At 39.9% G+C, this 15,141-nt stretch overlaps 2 protein-coding genes across 2 annotated transcripts; one reads left to right on the top strand and one right to left on the bottom strand.

Moving 5' to 3' along the window:
• The first annotated feature begins 650 nt into the window (after positions 1-650).
• On the top strand, positions 651-8,831 carry LOC109202685 (85/88 kDa calcium-independent phospholipase A2). Its single transcript, XM_025907714.1, has 9 exons — positions 651-811; positions 894-1,044; positions 3,072-3,208; positions 3,486-3,563; positions 3,728-3,882; positions 3,987-4,038; positions 5,259-5,374; positions 5,580-5,653; positions 7,938-8,831. The coding sequence occupies exons 1-9, from the start codon at positions 706-708 to the stop codon at positions 8,080-8,082; spliced, it is 1,014 nt and encodes a 337-aa protein (XP_025763499.1). The 5' UTR covers positions 651-705; the 3' UTR covers positions 8,083-8,831.
• Positions 8,832-10,896: 2,065 nt separating this feature from the next.
• Positions 10,897-14,789, bottom strand: LOC112847050 (hyphally regulated cell wall protein 3-like). The gene is made up of 3 exons (XM_025907712.1): positions 14,542-14,789; positions 11,772-13,172; positions 10,897-11,554 (listed from the first exon to the last, which is right to left on the bottom strand). Exons 1-2 carry the CDS (start codon positions 14,591-14,593, stop codon positions 12,010-12,012), a joined length of 1,215 nt encoding a protein of 404 aa, XP_025763497.1. The 5' UTR covers positions 14,594-14,789; the 3' UTR covers positions 10,897-11,554; positions 11,772-12,009.
• Positions 14,790-15,141: the final 352 nt, after the last annotated feature.

The following is a 15,141-nucleotide window of genomic DNA, read 5'->3' on the forward strand; positions in this document are numbered from 1 at the left end:
ACACACACACACACACACACACACACACACACACACACACACACAGAAAGTATAAATAAAGCACGCAGACAGTGATGAGACGCAGGTCGTGCGTCCATGACTGTCCTCGCGAGTGAAAAGACAACTGCAGTGTTTGTGTTTTCTAACTCGGGGGTCTTAGCTGAAGAACTACGGGGTGATTTAAAGAAATCCACTGTCACTTTGGTAAACTAAACCACACTACACCGTCACACATCTCTTCCTAGATCCATTTTCTTTTAAATGACCAAAGTATTTTAACTTTACAGTATAACAACAGAAAGCATGAAAACATAAAAATGATGGTCTGTCTTCATTTTTCAGTTATTGTTACATTAAAACAGCCTCACCTGTTTTTACTTTTAGCAGAAGTAGCATTTTATAGATGTAGGTGTATAAGGTTTTGCTAACTTTAACAACTCTACATGTGTGCTGTTGGGTAGTTCAGTCTACAGTCCAATTAATCATGTATATGTGCCTGAAAAATAATTCTATATCAAACTAAGAGCAGTAGAAAAACCTGTAAAGCTTCCAAAAGCTTAAAAAGTCAGATAAATATTGTTGAGTACAATGTACTTTCCTCTGTGATATAGGATTAGGATTGAACTTTGTCATTGTCATTACACATGTAATGGAAGCGTGCTGTGTCTTGATGGTGGCGGTATTAAAGGCCTGGTGCTGATCCAGATGCTGATCGCTCTGGAGAAAGAGGCGGGCAGACCCACCAGAGAGCTCTTCGACTGGGTAGCTGGCACGAGCACGGGAGGCATCCTGGCTCTGGCTATAATCCACGGTGTGTCTGTGTTCTCTTTTCCAGCGCTCAGGGTTTTCATCACATAGCATCAAAACAACAATGACACTTCTTCTATGTGTAGGTAAATCCATGGAGTACCTGCGCTGCCTGTACTTTAGGATGAAGGAGCAGGTGTTCAAAGGATCAAGACCCTATGAATCAGCACCGCTAGAGGACTTCCTCAAAACAGAGTTTGGAGAAAACACCAAGATGACTGACATAAAGTTCCCCAGGTAGATGTCTGAATGTGATAATAGGCAGAAAAATGCAAAATAAAAGCTAAAATTCAAACCAATTGCAGACCTCTGCCCAATCTTCTCGTCATCTGGGCAGTATTTACTTTTAAGCGAAAAGTATTGTATGTTCTACATAAACATTGTGTACAAGTAAGTAATAGATAATAGGTATTGATTTGTAAATAACTGAAATAACTTGAGCTTATTATATAATATTATAACACAGTTTATTTCTAACCAACTAGCAGCTCATTCTTTATCGTTATAATACTTTCTTTAAAGCCAGCACACGATTTGGAGTCAAAGTGAAGCAAAGGCAGATGCGATACGTAAAAGTGAGGTCAGAGGTCAAATGTGACATGATGTTTAAATGCTAACTATAATGTGATATTTAGAATCCCCATATAGCAGCATCATTTACTAATTAATGCCAATACAAACAAAGGCAGCAGAATTTTAAACACCATTTTTTTTAAAAATGACATTTTATGAAAGTTTGAACCTATCTGACCTTGAAGAAGACGTCAGAGATCAACAGTAACATGATATTTACAATCCCCATATACCATTCCCTATATAACTATATGTTGTCAATACTAACAATGGCAGCAAAAAACAGTTTTAAATAGCTCTAAATAGCATTATTATCACTTTAACCTTCAGTTTTACATTGAAGGAGAGGTCAGAGGTCATATGTGACATTATATTTTAAATCTTTACGATACTTTATATATGTTGATGTGTTACATGGCACACTTGTAAGAATCACAGTTTTTAAGTTATAAGGCTATTTGTCTATTTTCGACTAATAAATCATTAGGTTGGCCTTGAACACCTTAGTGGATATAAGCCAAATGGATTATTAACATGAACCCACTCTACACTCCTACAAAGTTTTACTATAATTCATTCATAACTTTTCCACCTGTCACGCTTACGGAGAAAACGACAAATTGTTGCGTTCTAAATGTTATGCAGCCATCTGCCACAAGATGGCGCTGCAGCTTTTACATTGCTATAGAAAAGCACTCCTACAAAGTTTTATTATAATTCATTCATAAATTTTTGACCTGTCAAATAAACCTGTCACTTTATTAAAGTGCAATTTGAAAAAGGTTTTTGAAATGAAGGTTATTAAATTGGAATTCAAAAATGAATTTACAAATGCAGAATTGATTCTACAATTGATTATTTAAGCACAGAGTTGTTTATTTCGATGCGCGTGGCTCTTGTGGTCCTCCATAGTGGAGAGGAGGTCTGGGGTTTTCTGCTTTGGCTTCTTTCCTCACAAACAGGTTGAATAAAGTGGATGGATCCATGATTTATTGTTTTGGTTTTTTAATTGTTTTTTAGATTCTATCTTTTAGTGAGATGTCATGAAGTCATGAAGTGTAGAACAGTATGCATTGTTGATTATTCACGGCACAATGCACCACACTTTGTAGTCATTTTTTTTTTGTTAATTTGCTGCATTTTAATAATATGTGAAGATCTATTGTAGTAATTTTCATATCATATTTAACATCAGTTTATTTTTAGTGGGTTTTTTGTGATTAGTGGTTTCAAATGCCAGTTTTTGACAATTATCTAGTAAACAGTCCTCAGATTTAACTTCAGACCTCAGTGTTTCTTAGGTTTTATACTAATCAATTAGCCCAAAATTTTCGTTATTTAGTCAACTAAGAATTTAGTCGCCCTAGTTTCTGCTGGTGCTAACAGTGTCATATAAAAGCTTTAAATATCCCACTCTTTTGCTGTGATTGGTCAGTTTTTGAAACTTTGAGCTGGTTTTACCCTGATCACCTAATTTTTTACTTCCTGAGAATTAAAAAAGAAGTACTGACTGGCTTAGATATGTGTAGCATGGCTCTGTAAACACTAAAATAATACATCAGGAGCCAGATTTTTAAAAATATTTTTGTAATTTGGTTGAAATGATGCTGTTAAAATTTTCAGGTGTTTAAGGAGAACAGGCAGAAGTTTACTATGACATCATGACTTTTCCCTTCTTTCTTTCTTTACAGGGTAATGGTGACCAGTGTTCTGGCAAACAGACATCCAGGCGAGCTTCATATATTCAGGAACTATGACCCTCCATCCGTCTCCAGAGAGGCCCCATACACCACCACTGCCACATTCAAGCCTCTCACCATCCCACAAGGTACATCAGATATCACCTGTGTTTGTTGGGCTGCAGCACCAGCCCTCAAGTGTCAAATGTATTAAATGGGATAGTGAACATACCACTGGATGGCACCAAAGGAATTTTCAGCACTCATATTTTAATGTGAGGGTTATGTACTTTCACTTCACTGAGGCAATAAAACCTGAAAACTACGCCTGTGCATGAACACAACACTGAAACTGAGACTGTGTGTGCTGTTCATGAAGGAGTCGTGTCCTCTGCTGTTTGAGTCCCAGCCATGTTGTTGTTACAGGCTGGGAGGATGAGGATGTGTTGATAGTACGATACACAGAAGAGCCACCCAGAAAGATAAGGAAGGTGACAGATGAAGGTGTGTGTATGCGTACAGGACCAAGTCCTGGAAAGTCGTGAAAAATAATAATAATAAAAAAAACAGATTTTAGACAGACAGGAAGTGATAATTATGAACTCAAAGCAGTGTAATTGCATTGACTATACATTACTGTCTTACTTATATCCTTGTGTTCATATCAGAACAACTTGTATGGCGAGCTGCTCGCTCCAGCGGCGCTGCTCCCACCTACTTCCGACCAATGGGGCGCTTTCTGGATGGAGGGCTGCTGGCCAATAACCCGACACTAGATGCCATGACAGAAGTCCATCAGTACAATAAGGCCTTAAAAGCAGAGGTAAGCAACTGGAACTCTGTTCACTTTCCTTCCTTTATGCACTTAATGGACGTTAAGCCACATGGATTTGTTCATGACTTCTTCTCTGCACGTGTCTCTCTTAGGGCCGTGAGAAGGACACAAAGAAGCTGGGTATAGTGGTCTCTCTTGGAACAGGTGAGCCAAGTAACTTTGTGTCAAATTGTTAAATTATGTGAGTGATATCTCTTCTTCTGTGTCTTTAATATACATTAATGCAAAGAAAACTGATATACACACACACTGGCCACTTTATTAGGTACATATCGCTAGTACTGGGTTGGGCTCTGTTTTGCTTTTAGACCTGCCCTAATTCTGTGTGGCACAAATTCAACAAGGTGCTGAAATGATTCCTCAAAGATTTGGGTCCATATTGACGTGACATCACAGAGTTGCTGCAGATTGGTTGGATGCACATAAATGATGTCATGTTCAAGGAACCAGACATGGCACATTGTTCTGCTGGACACAGCCTTCAAAAGATTGGTACAGTGGGATCATAAAGGACCACATAGGCATACAATATAGACATAGCAACAATAGTCAGGTAACTGTGGTGTTTAAATGATTTCATTTAGCACTAAGGGGCCCAAGAGTGCCAGGAAAGTATCCTCTACACCATTACACCACCAGTAGCAGTGCAGACGTTTGTGTTTTTCATGCCAGATTCTGACCCAACACTCTAAATGTTGCAGCAGAAATTGAAACTTATCAGACCAGGTACTGTTTTTCTAATCTTCTGTTGTCAGTTTTTGGTGACATGTAGCCTCAGTGTGCTGTTCTTAACTGATAGAAGGACACCTGTTGTGGTCTTCTGCTGCTTTATCCCATGTGTTTGACATGTTTTATGTTCAGAGATGCTCTTAGTTACCTTAGTTGATACTTAGTTGACCATTCTCTTGTAAACCTTAGAGACGGTTGTGTGGGAAAATCCCAGCAGATCAACAGCTTCTGAAATACTCAGCAGCCTGTCTGGCACCAACATCTGTGTCACTTAAATAAAGTTTCTTCCTCATTCTGATCCTCAGTTTGATTTTCAGCAGTTCATCTTGATCATGTCTAAATGCACTGAATTGCTGCCATGTGATTGACTGATTTAGATATTTGTGTTAACATGCAGTTGAACAGGTGTACTTAATTAAGTGGCCAGTGGGTGTATATATCAGTTGTCTTGGCATTTAATCTATATTTAGACGCTATCTGACAACTCGACAGTTTGTGTAAATGATAACAAAAAACCCCAAACAAACAGTAATTTGCATATTGCACATTGTGAATAACTAGCTTGAGTTCAGTGTCTCTAATTGAAGTCCCCCTCCCCTTTATCATTTTGTACACGTGCTCCTGTGTGTCTCCAGGTAAACCTCCTCAGGTGGTGGTGAGCTCTGTGGATGTGTTCCGACTCTCCAACCCACTGGAGCTGGCCAAGACCTTTGTAGGAGCAAAAGAGCTGGGCAAAATGCTGGTGGACTGTGTGAGTATCATTTTTTCAGTTTATGTTTGTGAGTGGTTAACTCTGGCCATTGCTGTAATGTGCCCTGATTATTTATTTTTATTTAATCTGGTATTTGTGTTTATTCCATTTGACATTTGTGCATGTAGTGGTGTTCTAATAAGAAAAGCATTTGTTAAAGCATGTTTGTCTTGCTCATTATAAAAATGTCTCTCTTACTGCACAGTGTACAGACTCTGATGGCTGTGCAGTGGACAGGGCCAGAGCGTGGTGTGAAATGATCGACACCATTTACCACAGGTCAGAAACGACACACGTGTTAGTTTTGGTTCTTTTTTTAATGCATCCTCTTTTCTCAGCCTCTCTGTATTTGTACCAACTTGCTCTCATCCATTTATCTTAGAATGCTTGTAGTTGTTTCTTATTCTCAGACGCTTCATCTGCAGTGGTTTAAAAGGAGTTCCTGTAAGACTGAGTGTTTACTTCAATTTAATTCAGTTTTATTTAAATGGTGCCAAATCACAACAACCGTTATCTCAAGGTACTTTATATTGTAAGGTAAAGACCCTACAATAATACAGAAAATAGAGAAAAGCCCAACAATCAGATGACCCCTCTGCGAGCCAGCAGGAAGAAACCTGCACCAGAATCGGGCTCATATAGGGGCGGCCATCTTCGGTGAGCGGTTGGGGCTGAGTGGACGAGACAGGACAAAGACATGCTGTGGAAGAGAGCCAGAGATTATTAATAACTATTGATTAAATGCAGAGAGGTGTATAAACACATAGTGGGTGAAAATGGTGACTGAAGAAGAAAGACTCAATGCATCATGGGAATCCCCCAGCACCCTACACCTATGGCAGCAAACTCAGGGTCACCTGTTCCAACCCTAACTATATGCCTTATTAAAAAGTTACATTTTAAGCCTAATCTTAAGACTAGAGATAGCGTCTGTCTCCCGTGTCCGAATTGGAAGCCGGTTCCACAGAAGAGGAGCCTGAAAGGCTCTGCCTCCTATTCTACTTTTAAACACTAGAAGCTACAAGTAAGCCTGCAGTCAGAGAGCGAAGTGCTCTAATGGGGTGAGACTGGTCTATGAGGTCATTAAGGTAAGATGGGGCCTGATTATTCAAGACGTTTGTGAGGAGCAGGATTTAAAATTAGATTCTGGCTTTAACAGGGAGTATGACTGCATCCACATAGATATGATTCACACGTGCATTACATGTGAACTGTCACAGTGATCAAATCTGCAGCATGTCAGTTATCTAGAAGTAGGACAATTATGACCAACCTATATATGACATGACTGCAGTTTTGTCACATTCTACATTACTTTACATGGATGTAGTTATGACATTTTAGTTCAGTTTGGTTTTAATTAAGTTTTATTTATATAGCATCAAATCACAAGCCAACTCAAGGCACTTTATATTATAAGGTAAATTGCTTTACAGTAAGAGAGAGAGAGAAAACCCCAAAATCAGATGACTCCCTATGAGCAAGAACTTGGTGACAGTGGGAAGAAAAACTCCCTTTTAACAGGAAGAAATCTCCAGGCTCAGGGAGAGGGGCGGCTATATGTGGTTGAGGGTGAGGAGAGGAAGACGAGGTAAAAGAAGCACTGTGGAACTAACTGCTGTGTCTTTTAGCTTCATGGATAGATAAAGGTGCACATCATTTAAATAGCAATAGAAATATATATAATATGCCTGCCTAAGAGAAGCATGTAGAATATAAATTGAACTGGTCCCTGCAGAGAACCCTGTGCAACTCCATATTTAACCTTATTGTGGGAAGAAGACTCCCTGTTTACATAAGCAAGTTGAAGTCTATTAGATAGAGTTGTGCCATCGCCTTGTAAACTAATCTTTGAAAGCTGAAATTTACTGTTTAATAAACTCTAGTTCTAATATTGAAACTTTTTTTTTCACTTGATGTATCTAATTTACAGTTTCATTGCAGCACAATTTGAGCTTTTTAATTTGCAGACACATTTGTGCATTTGTCTTTCATTTCTCTCAGTTTCTCTGTGAAGAATCTAGGAAGAATCTGCATTTTGGGGACGGCAGGAAGACATGCATCTATAAATATATAGATGTTTGTGTTTATAAATATGATATCAGTTCATACATATAAATTTTGATGTCAGTGTTTCCGTTAAGTTGTGTGATAAAAAGGACCCTAAAGTGTCACAAGGTCATGAGGTTATGTTGCATCTCCTCTTTTTCACTGTACTCACGTGAGAAGCTGAGACCAAATGCTGTAGTTTCACTTCTGCTAGAAACTCATAAAACACCAAATAACAGGTTTGCACTGCAGTCAGTCAGTTTCGCACACACACTCTTTCTCTGTTGTAACACATGGTTCAGCATTGTCTTGTAAGCAAGCCTACAGTGGAAAAGAAGCATGAACGTAGCTCCAAAAGCTCTTCAGCAGTAATGGTGATTTTTTTTCTGGTGTTTTTATTTAACCTTTTTTTTTTTTTTTACATTTAGTCTTTACTGTCTTTAGAATGTCTCTCTGCACAGTTAGTTATCATTATTTTGTTTATTAATCACTGTGTCCATTGCATTGTGTGCAGATTGAGTCCCCAACTATCTCAGGAGGTGATGCTGGATGAGGTGAGCGACGCAGCCCTGGTGGACGTGCTGTGGGAGACCCAGATGTATCTGTATGAGAAGAGGGAGGTCCTCCAGTCTCTGGCAGAATTACTACTGAACAACTAAAAGCACAAGAAAATCACAAATGGAGGCTGTGAAGAGTGTTTGAATGGAGCAGTGAGATTACTGAGCTGTATGTCTGACTAAAAACTGTAATGTGTGTGTTGTTGTGCTCTGTTACCAAACTGAATGAATCAGTTTGAGTATGAGTACAAAAGTATTAAATATGTGGAAAGCTAACCCAGGAAACAACTGACCTACTAAAGCCTGTTTACAGGTGTTTTATGTAGCATCATGTGACCTTAGCACTGATCCTGTTGTGGTTTATCAGGTTTACTTCTAACATATGAACCAATGAAGAAGTTGAAGTTGTACTGGGGAAATGTAAACTGACTGTTACAGTGTCATGTAAGTTTCCACTCCCCCTACACTGTGGGTTAATCTACCTCTGGATTTGTTGAGGTAAGTCTGGAGTGTTTCCTTCCCTTTTTTCTTCACTTGTTCGTCACATTCACTTCAGACACACACTTACAAATACACCCGAGTCATTGAATTTTTCCCTTAAGCTGTGTGATAAAAGGGACCCTGAGTTGCCACCAGAGCATCAGCAGTATTCTGAGGTGCAGCTGAGATGGTGGTGATGTTGAACCAGTTCTGCCTTATGTGTGGGACCCACATTTGTACCTTTTCTTCCTTCCGTAGTGATCTAATGCCTTTCTGAGTTATTTAAACTGACTTGAAACGTAATATTTAGCCTCATGTCTGTTGATAAAATATGATATTAATATGAAATCTTAAAACTGACATGAAAGATATATTTGAATGAATCATCTACATGAAAGATAAAGGAACAGAAGCCCTGCTGCTATCTGCACAACACGGACAGGAGGAACAAATTATTTTGTATTTGTATTTTTTGTATTTGACTTAATCCTGAAGTATAAATGGTATGGGAATAAAATATCTGAATATTGACCGAACTGCTTTGTTGTTGTTTCAGTTAATCTCAGTCAGCCTGCACCGTTATAAACTTGGCTGTTTATTGCTTTGAAACCCTCTATGCATGATAAGGAGCTTTCTTGTATTGATGTCAGTGGCTTCTATTGCTTCCTTTGGCCAACTTCTTGTCCCAGCAGAGTATCTGACCAACAGCAGGGTGTAGATGTTGCCCTGGATCTTGTCCACCCCATTTGGCTGACTCCTCAGAAGTCGCCTTACTCTCTGCAGGTGTTTGGTGGTTGCAGCTTGCCAAGCGGCCTCTTCATGGTTGCCATTTGCCTGTGTGATTCCAAGGTACCAGTACTATAGCTGTCCTCAATGCTTGAAATGGTTACTTTCTGGTAATGCAATCAGACTGCAATTCTCCGGTAGGAATGACATTCCAGTGTCATTGCTGGTTGCTGGATTCAACAACAGAAGTTTGGTATGTTGTAACATCTATAATGATGATTTGTTTGTCAGTCCAGGCATGATTTAGGTGATCCAAATGCAATTACCTGAACAAAGTCTTTAATGTTGTCCTAACTTAGTACAGTAGCAGTGGATGTGGGTTGGAGTTGCAATGACCTTCGACCTGCAGGTGACCACACCATTTGTGACGGAGAACTCATCTCCATGTGTCATGCAAGGAAACAATCATATTCTTTAAAGCAGTTATATTTGCTCTACTTAAAAAAAAATGTCTGCTCTCGCAGAACAGAAAAGATTGACAGGGGAAGTTTATTTCTGCTGCTTGTATCTGTGATCTCGTTCTTTCAATCTTTAAATCAAGCTTATGACCATAGGTGAAGACAGGGACGTAGCTCAGACAGTAAATTGAGATCTTTGCTTTTACACTCAGCTCTGTCTTCACTTCAAACTGGGAGTTTAAGATCTGAACCAGGGCCTCTGTCAGATGTCTCCAGCTCAGCTCCTCTCCTCACCTGAGTGTTCAGACCATACAGCCGCAGATACTCAAGCTGTTTATTGAGGTCAGTATCTCTCAACCCAAGACACTAACTCAGGCTCCCTCCCCAGTGTCCCGAGAGGTGACATTTCATGTCCCACTCATCAGCCACTGATAGCTCTGACCACCGTCCGACAAACAATAATGTCATGAAAGCGTATTTTAATAAAGGGCTTTGCAAACATAGCTATTAACTTTTGGACAGTCCCGCCAGGCACACGACCTGGCCACCCGTGTATCCGGCAGGGCAAGTACCTCCAGGACACTCAGGCCCACCCGAGCCCAGGCTTCTCGTTGAGAAGAGGGTGTCAATTGCATTCAGGGAACAGATGATGATCAAAGCCATTATTGATGAGATAGCAGAGTAAAGTTACAGCAAATGGAAAGTACTCTGTACAAAACCTGGAGCTGTACTCAACTACAATACTTTAGACTTTTTTTTTCAAAAGGCATCAACAACACAGACACAGTGGATATCATTCACAGAACAATGTTTTCAACCAGGATGTAAACGTTTTTATTTCTTCTGTTAGGTTGTTATAATTGGACATTTTCACATGTTTTAAATGAGACAAAATGTTCACACTTCAGATGTTTTGTTAAATCCAATTGTTTATTTGATTGGTTGTAGTTTTTTATGGGTAAGATGTTATAATACCCTGGTTCACTCAGTGACTACTCCGTCTCCTAAAAATCTTCTTTAGTTCAGTTCAATTCAATCCAACAGTATTTACATACAAATGAATTGAATTGAACTGAACTAAAGAAAAAACCCAACAATCCCCTATGACACAGGTGTCAAACTCCAGGCCTCGAGGGCCGGTGTCCTGCAGGTTTTACATGTGTCCTTTATCAAACACAGCTGATTCAAATGGCTAAATTACCTCCTCAACGTGTCTTGCAGTTATCCAGAAGCCTGGTAATGAATGCAAATTAGCTTCACCCAGGCTCATGAAAACACTGTCCTGCTTACAGATAGCAGATCATTTGTGTCAGTGTGTCAGGATGGTTTATACTTGAGCTTTTAGTTCACACAGAACAATTTTTCTTCATTTTTTTTTAACGATTACCAAAGTCTGTGAATCCCCAAATTGTTCAGTTGTTCTTTTTGCTCCCCATCAGGTCACTTTCACCATGTGACAAAAACAACACCCCACTGTACACACTCGGGCCACCGGCAACTTTCTAAATCCTCAATAAAAAGCTGACAGGTTGCAATGATGTTCCAAATAACATTAAGAAAACAACTAAATACACAGAAAATATTATGAAAATTGGTTTATTTTATATCTCCTAGTTTGAAATGAAGCAATAAAAACATGTATAAAACATCACAAACTGCAATATTTTACAAATGGTTAGGTCCTGCTGATGCAATGGAGACATCTTCCAGTGACAGTCTTCATCCGTGTGTGTGTGAGGAGGCTCCTAAACCCACCGACACAGAAGTGCATGTTCACAACTCCCTCTGTGAAGGTGGGGTCAGGGCCCTCCTCACCTGGGTGAGGAGGGGTGGTGCTGTGGCCAGTAAGGTATGAAGTGCTGAGAGTGAATCTTTGGTCCTCTGTGCAGCTCTGTCCACGCTCAGCTTCCCTGCAAAGCAATAACACAAGAAAGGTGTCATTTTAACACAAAACAGCATTTTCACAGTATGTTGTTAAAAAGCAATTTTAAACCCAACGTATACACATGAAAAATATAAATAAAGCTAAACCTACAGTGCTGCTGACATAGGACGATGATTTATACCAACTATTGGAAGAGTTTAGTCTTCAAGACAGTTTGTTGTCAATGTGAGGTGATAACTTACATAGTTGGAACACAGCACCACTCTCCAGTTTTTCACTTGGTCATCCATCCTTCTCATCGGGTTGGTCGGGGTAAGGCTGTCTTCTGGGTGGGGTGTTAGCTCCATCTAATAACAATAATAACAACTACAAAACTACCTTTCAGTTACAATGTAATATTAATATCACATAACAACAAAAAAAACAATACAATACAATAATAAAAGTGTTACAAAGTTTAAAAACATGTTCTAACATAAACTAATCAGAGTCACTGTCATCAAGAGAAAAGTCAAAAGGCCTCTCCCAGAAACGTCTGACTCCAAAACTACCTGAGGATGTTGAAGGGGCATCGAACGTGTCACTTACCTTGCACCTCTTTGCACTTACCTCTTCGGGGCAGAGGTCTTCTCGGCTTCTCTTTCCTGAGGAAGGAGCAGCAGAGGGAGCAGATGAGGAAGCAGATGAGGAAGGAGCAGCAGAGGAAGCAGATGAGGAAGGAGCAGCAGAGGAAGCAGCTGAGGAAGGAGCAGCAGAGGAAGCAGCTGAGGAAGGAGCAGCAGAGGAAGCAGCTGAGGAAGGAGCAGCAGAGGAAGCAGCTGAGGGAGGAGCAGCTGGCGGATCACCAACTGGGACAACAACTTGAGGGAAGAGTGGGGCGTTGGCCTGGCCGATGGGGGCAGCACCTGGAGCAATAGGGGGTTGCCAATCGTGCCAAAACGGCTCTGGAGGGTGCTCCCGGATGAGAGGGGAATCATCTCTCTCATCCATGGTGTCGTACCCCGAGTCATCGCTAAGCCAATCCCCCCACTCTACTAACTCGTTCCAGTCAAATGAATCATCAGACTGTTCACTCACCTCTTCATCATCTACAGGTAGGTAGGGGGGGTACTCACCTTCCTGTTCACCGTCATCAGCATATGGTGCTTCATGAAAAGAGGGGGAGGGTGAGAGAGGGGAAAAATACTCACCATACTCACCTTCACTAATACGCTGGGTATCAGTGTCCTGAGCTTCACCAGAAGAGGGGAAGGATGAAAGAGAGAAAAAAGACTCAAGATACTCACCTTCACTGATACGCTGGGTATCAGTGTCCTGAGCTTCACCAGAAGAGGGGAAAGATGAGAGAGAGAAAAAAGACTCAAGATACTCACCTTCACTGATACGCTGGGTATCAGTGTCCTGAGCTTCACGAGAAGAGGGGAAAGATGAGAGAGAGAAAAAAGACTCAAGATACTCACCTTCACTGATACGCTGGGTATCAGTGTCCTGAGCTTCACGAGAAGAGGGGAAGGATGAGAGAGAGAAAAAATACTCACCACACTCACCTTCACTGATACGCTGGGTATCAGTGTCATCCAGGATCCTGATGACTTCAGGAAGGCCTTCTTCCGCAGGGCGTTCAACCACATAGTCAAGACGCCCTGTGAGGAAACAATTTTTAAAATAAAATTAGGAATGTAATAGACACCCAGTGCTAAAGCAACAGACCTACATCTGTTAGTTTGAGCAGAGGATGAGAGAAAAGCATTTTAGGCTACATTTATGTCAGACTGAATGACACTTCTACCTGTTCATGCAAGAAAAAAAACAACTAAGTTAACTAAGTTCAAATCTTTAAGTGAAGATTTTTAATAGAAGACCACCAAACCTCCACCAAGTCAGCTCACTCTGTATACTTTTAAGGTGACACTATTGTATTTTGTGTACATTCAATTTGTTTTATTTGTTCTTTGTAAGCCTTTATGCAAACACTATGTTGGAATAGGTAATGGATAATAGGTATTGATTTGTAAATAGCCGGACATGAGTAACTTATTATATAAATATACTACAGTAAATGTATAACTAACCATGCAGCTCATTCTCCTGTTTTATTTACAATTCACGATGTCACACATTTTGAAAAAAGCTCAGAGGTTAAATATGTGGATGCAAACCATAATGTAACATTTAGACCACATGTACCAATCTCATGTCCTAAATGTAAAAAATATATATATATATTTTTAATAAAAACACAACCTCCTTGGCAAGAGTAAAAATTGCACACACACAAAGCTCTGCAGGTATGTCTGAAAATGCTGGTCAAGTGAAAAATAAACAAACAAACAGAAACTCTTAACTCAGAATCCACATTTTTAGAAATGTGCACAAGGACTGTATCTGCCATAAGGACAGATGCATCTAATCTGTGGTAAACATGCTATCCCTGTGTAAATATCCCTGTGTACAATATATCTCTCTGCTATCTAATACGATTAAAAGCATTACCGTAACATAAGATACCATTATTACTACTGTTTTCATATTTTTTTGATATTATTTTATTTGTATTATTTTTTTTTTTATCTTTGTGTTTTGCAGCAGAGAAAAAAATGATAGTTTATGTGAATAAAGCCTTTGATCCGGAGAAGAAAAGGATGTTAGGAGGGGACCGGTCACCGGGATCTGTGTGTTTACACCTGCGCGTTCTGACGCCATGACACCCTGAAGATGCCGTTACCACAGGCATTTTACAAATTTTAGTCCATTAAGCTATTTTTAACCATTTCATTTTAAAGAAAAGTGTCAAATTTTAAGCCTTCAAATCAAAGTAACACCTTTTTTTTCAAATTCATACACCAGCCGTTAATAATTTCTACACCTCTCCCGGAAAATTTAAAGCATACAAACAATTTACCGGGAAAAATCTTGGAATACACATATTTGATCACGTTAAAACTTGATATTCACACTGGAACTTGTTAAATTATTACAGTCATTTAAATTTAAAGACATTTTCAAACGTACCTGCAGCGAAGTCCTGGTGGCTGTCGATGAGTCGGGGTCCACGGCGAGCCATCTTCAAACTTGAAAAACAAAAACAAGTACAAACAATCCACAGATGAAGTACTTGTTGTCGCTTTCAAGTAAAATCCGCTTACAGTAAAATGTTTTCCAAAACTTAGCTTTCCACAGGCTGAGGTTGGAGCAGGTCGAAACAAGTCCACGAGCAAGTGTAAAGGGACGATTGGAACCTTGTGCAGTGTTTATATACCCTCGGCACGCTATGGTTACGGTTGTCAACGTGCGTATACACGTGCACGTGATAGAACTATATGAATGAAGCTCACCGCAATGTAATTTACAGTTCATTTATGGTCATTTACAGTCATAGCTGGACTGGCCATCAGGGATACCGTGGGCCGATGGTGATTTTTCGTTTTTTATGGGCCGATGGGGTTTTTTGTTTTTGTTGTTGTTTTTGTAACGGTATAAAAAAATTAAAGGTGGTGGATTGGCCAGATGCTGGCAGATGTGTAAAAATAACTGATGTTTGGTGGTGGCTATGGCGGAGCGTCCACAGAGGCCAGCAGGTGGATGAGGGAAAGAGGAGGAGGAGAGACCCGT

Source organism: Oreochromis niloticus, linkage group LG6, assembly GCF_001858045.2.
Source record: "Oreochromis niloticus isolate F11D_XX linkage group LG6, O_niloticus_UMD_NMBU, whole genome shotgun sequence".
Classification (NCBI taxonomy): Eukaryota; Metazoa; Chordata; class Actinopteri; order Cichliformes; family Cichlidae; genus Oreochromis; species Oreochromis niloticus.

Bases quoted from the DNA above. Each gene is read 5' to 3' on its own strand.
- LOC109202685 (XM_025907714.1), top strand. From the start codon at position 706: ATGCTGATCGCTCTGGAGAAAGAGGCGGGCAGACCCACCAGAGAGCTC. The intron at 4,039-5,258 runs GTGAGCCAAGTA...GTGTGTCTCCAG, and splicing joins AGTGGTCTCTCTTGGAACAG to GTAAACCTCCTCAGGTGGTG. The intron at 5,375-5,579 runs GTGAGTATCATT...CTTACTGCACAG, and splicing joins GCAAAATGCTGGTGGACTGT to TGTACAGACTCTGATGGCTG.
- LOC112847050 (XM_025907712.1), bottom strand. From the start codon at position 14,593: ATGGCTCGCCGTGGACCCCGACTCATCGACAGCCACCAGGACTTCGCT. The intron at 13,173-14,541 runs GTACGTTTGAAA...GTTTCCTCACAG, and splicing joins CCACCAGGACTTCGCTGCAG to GGCGTCTTGACTATGTGGTT.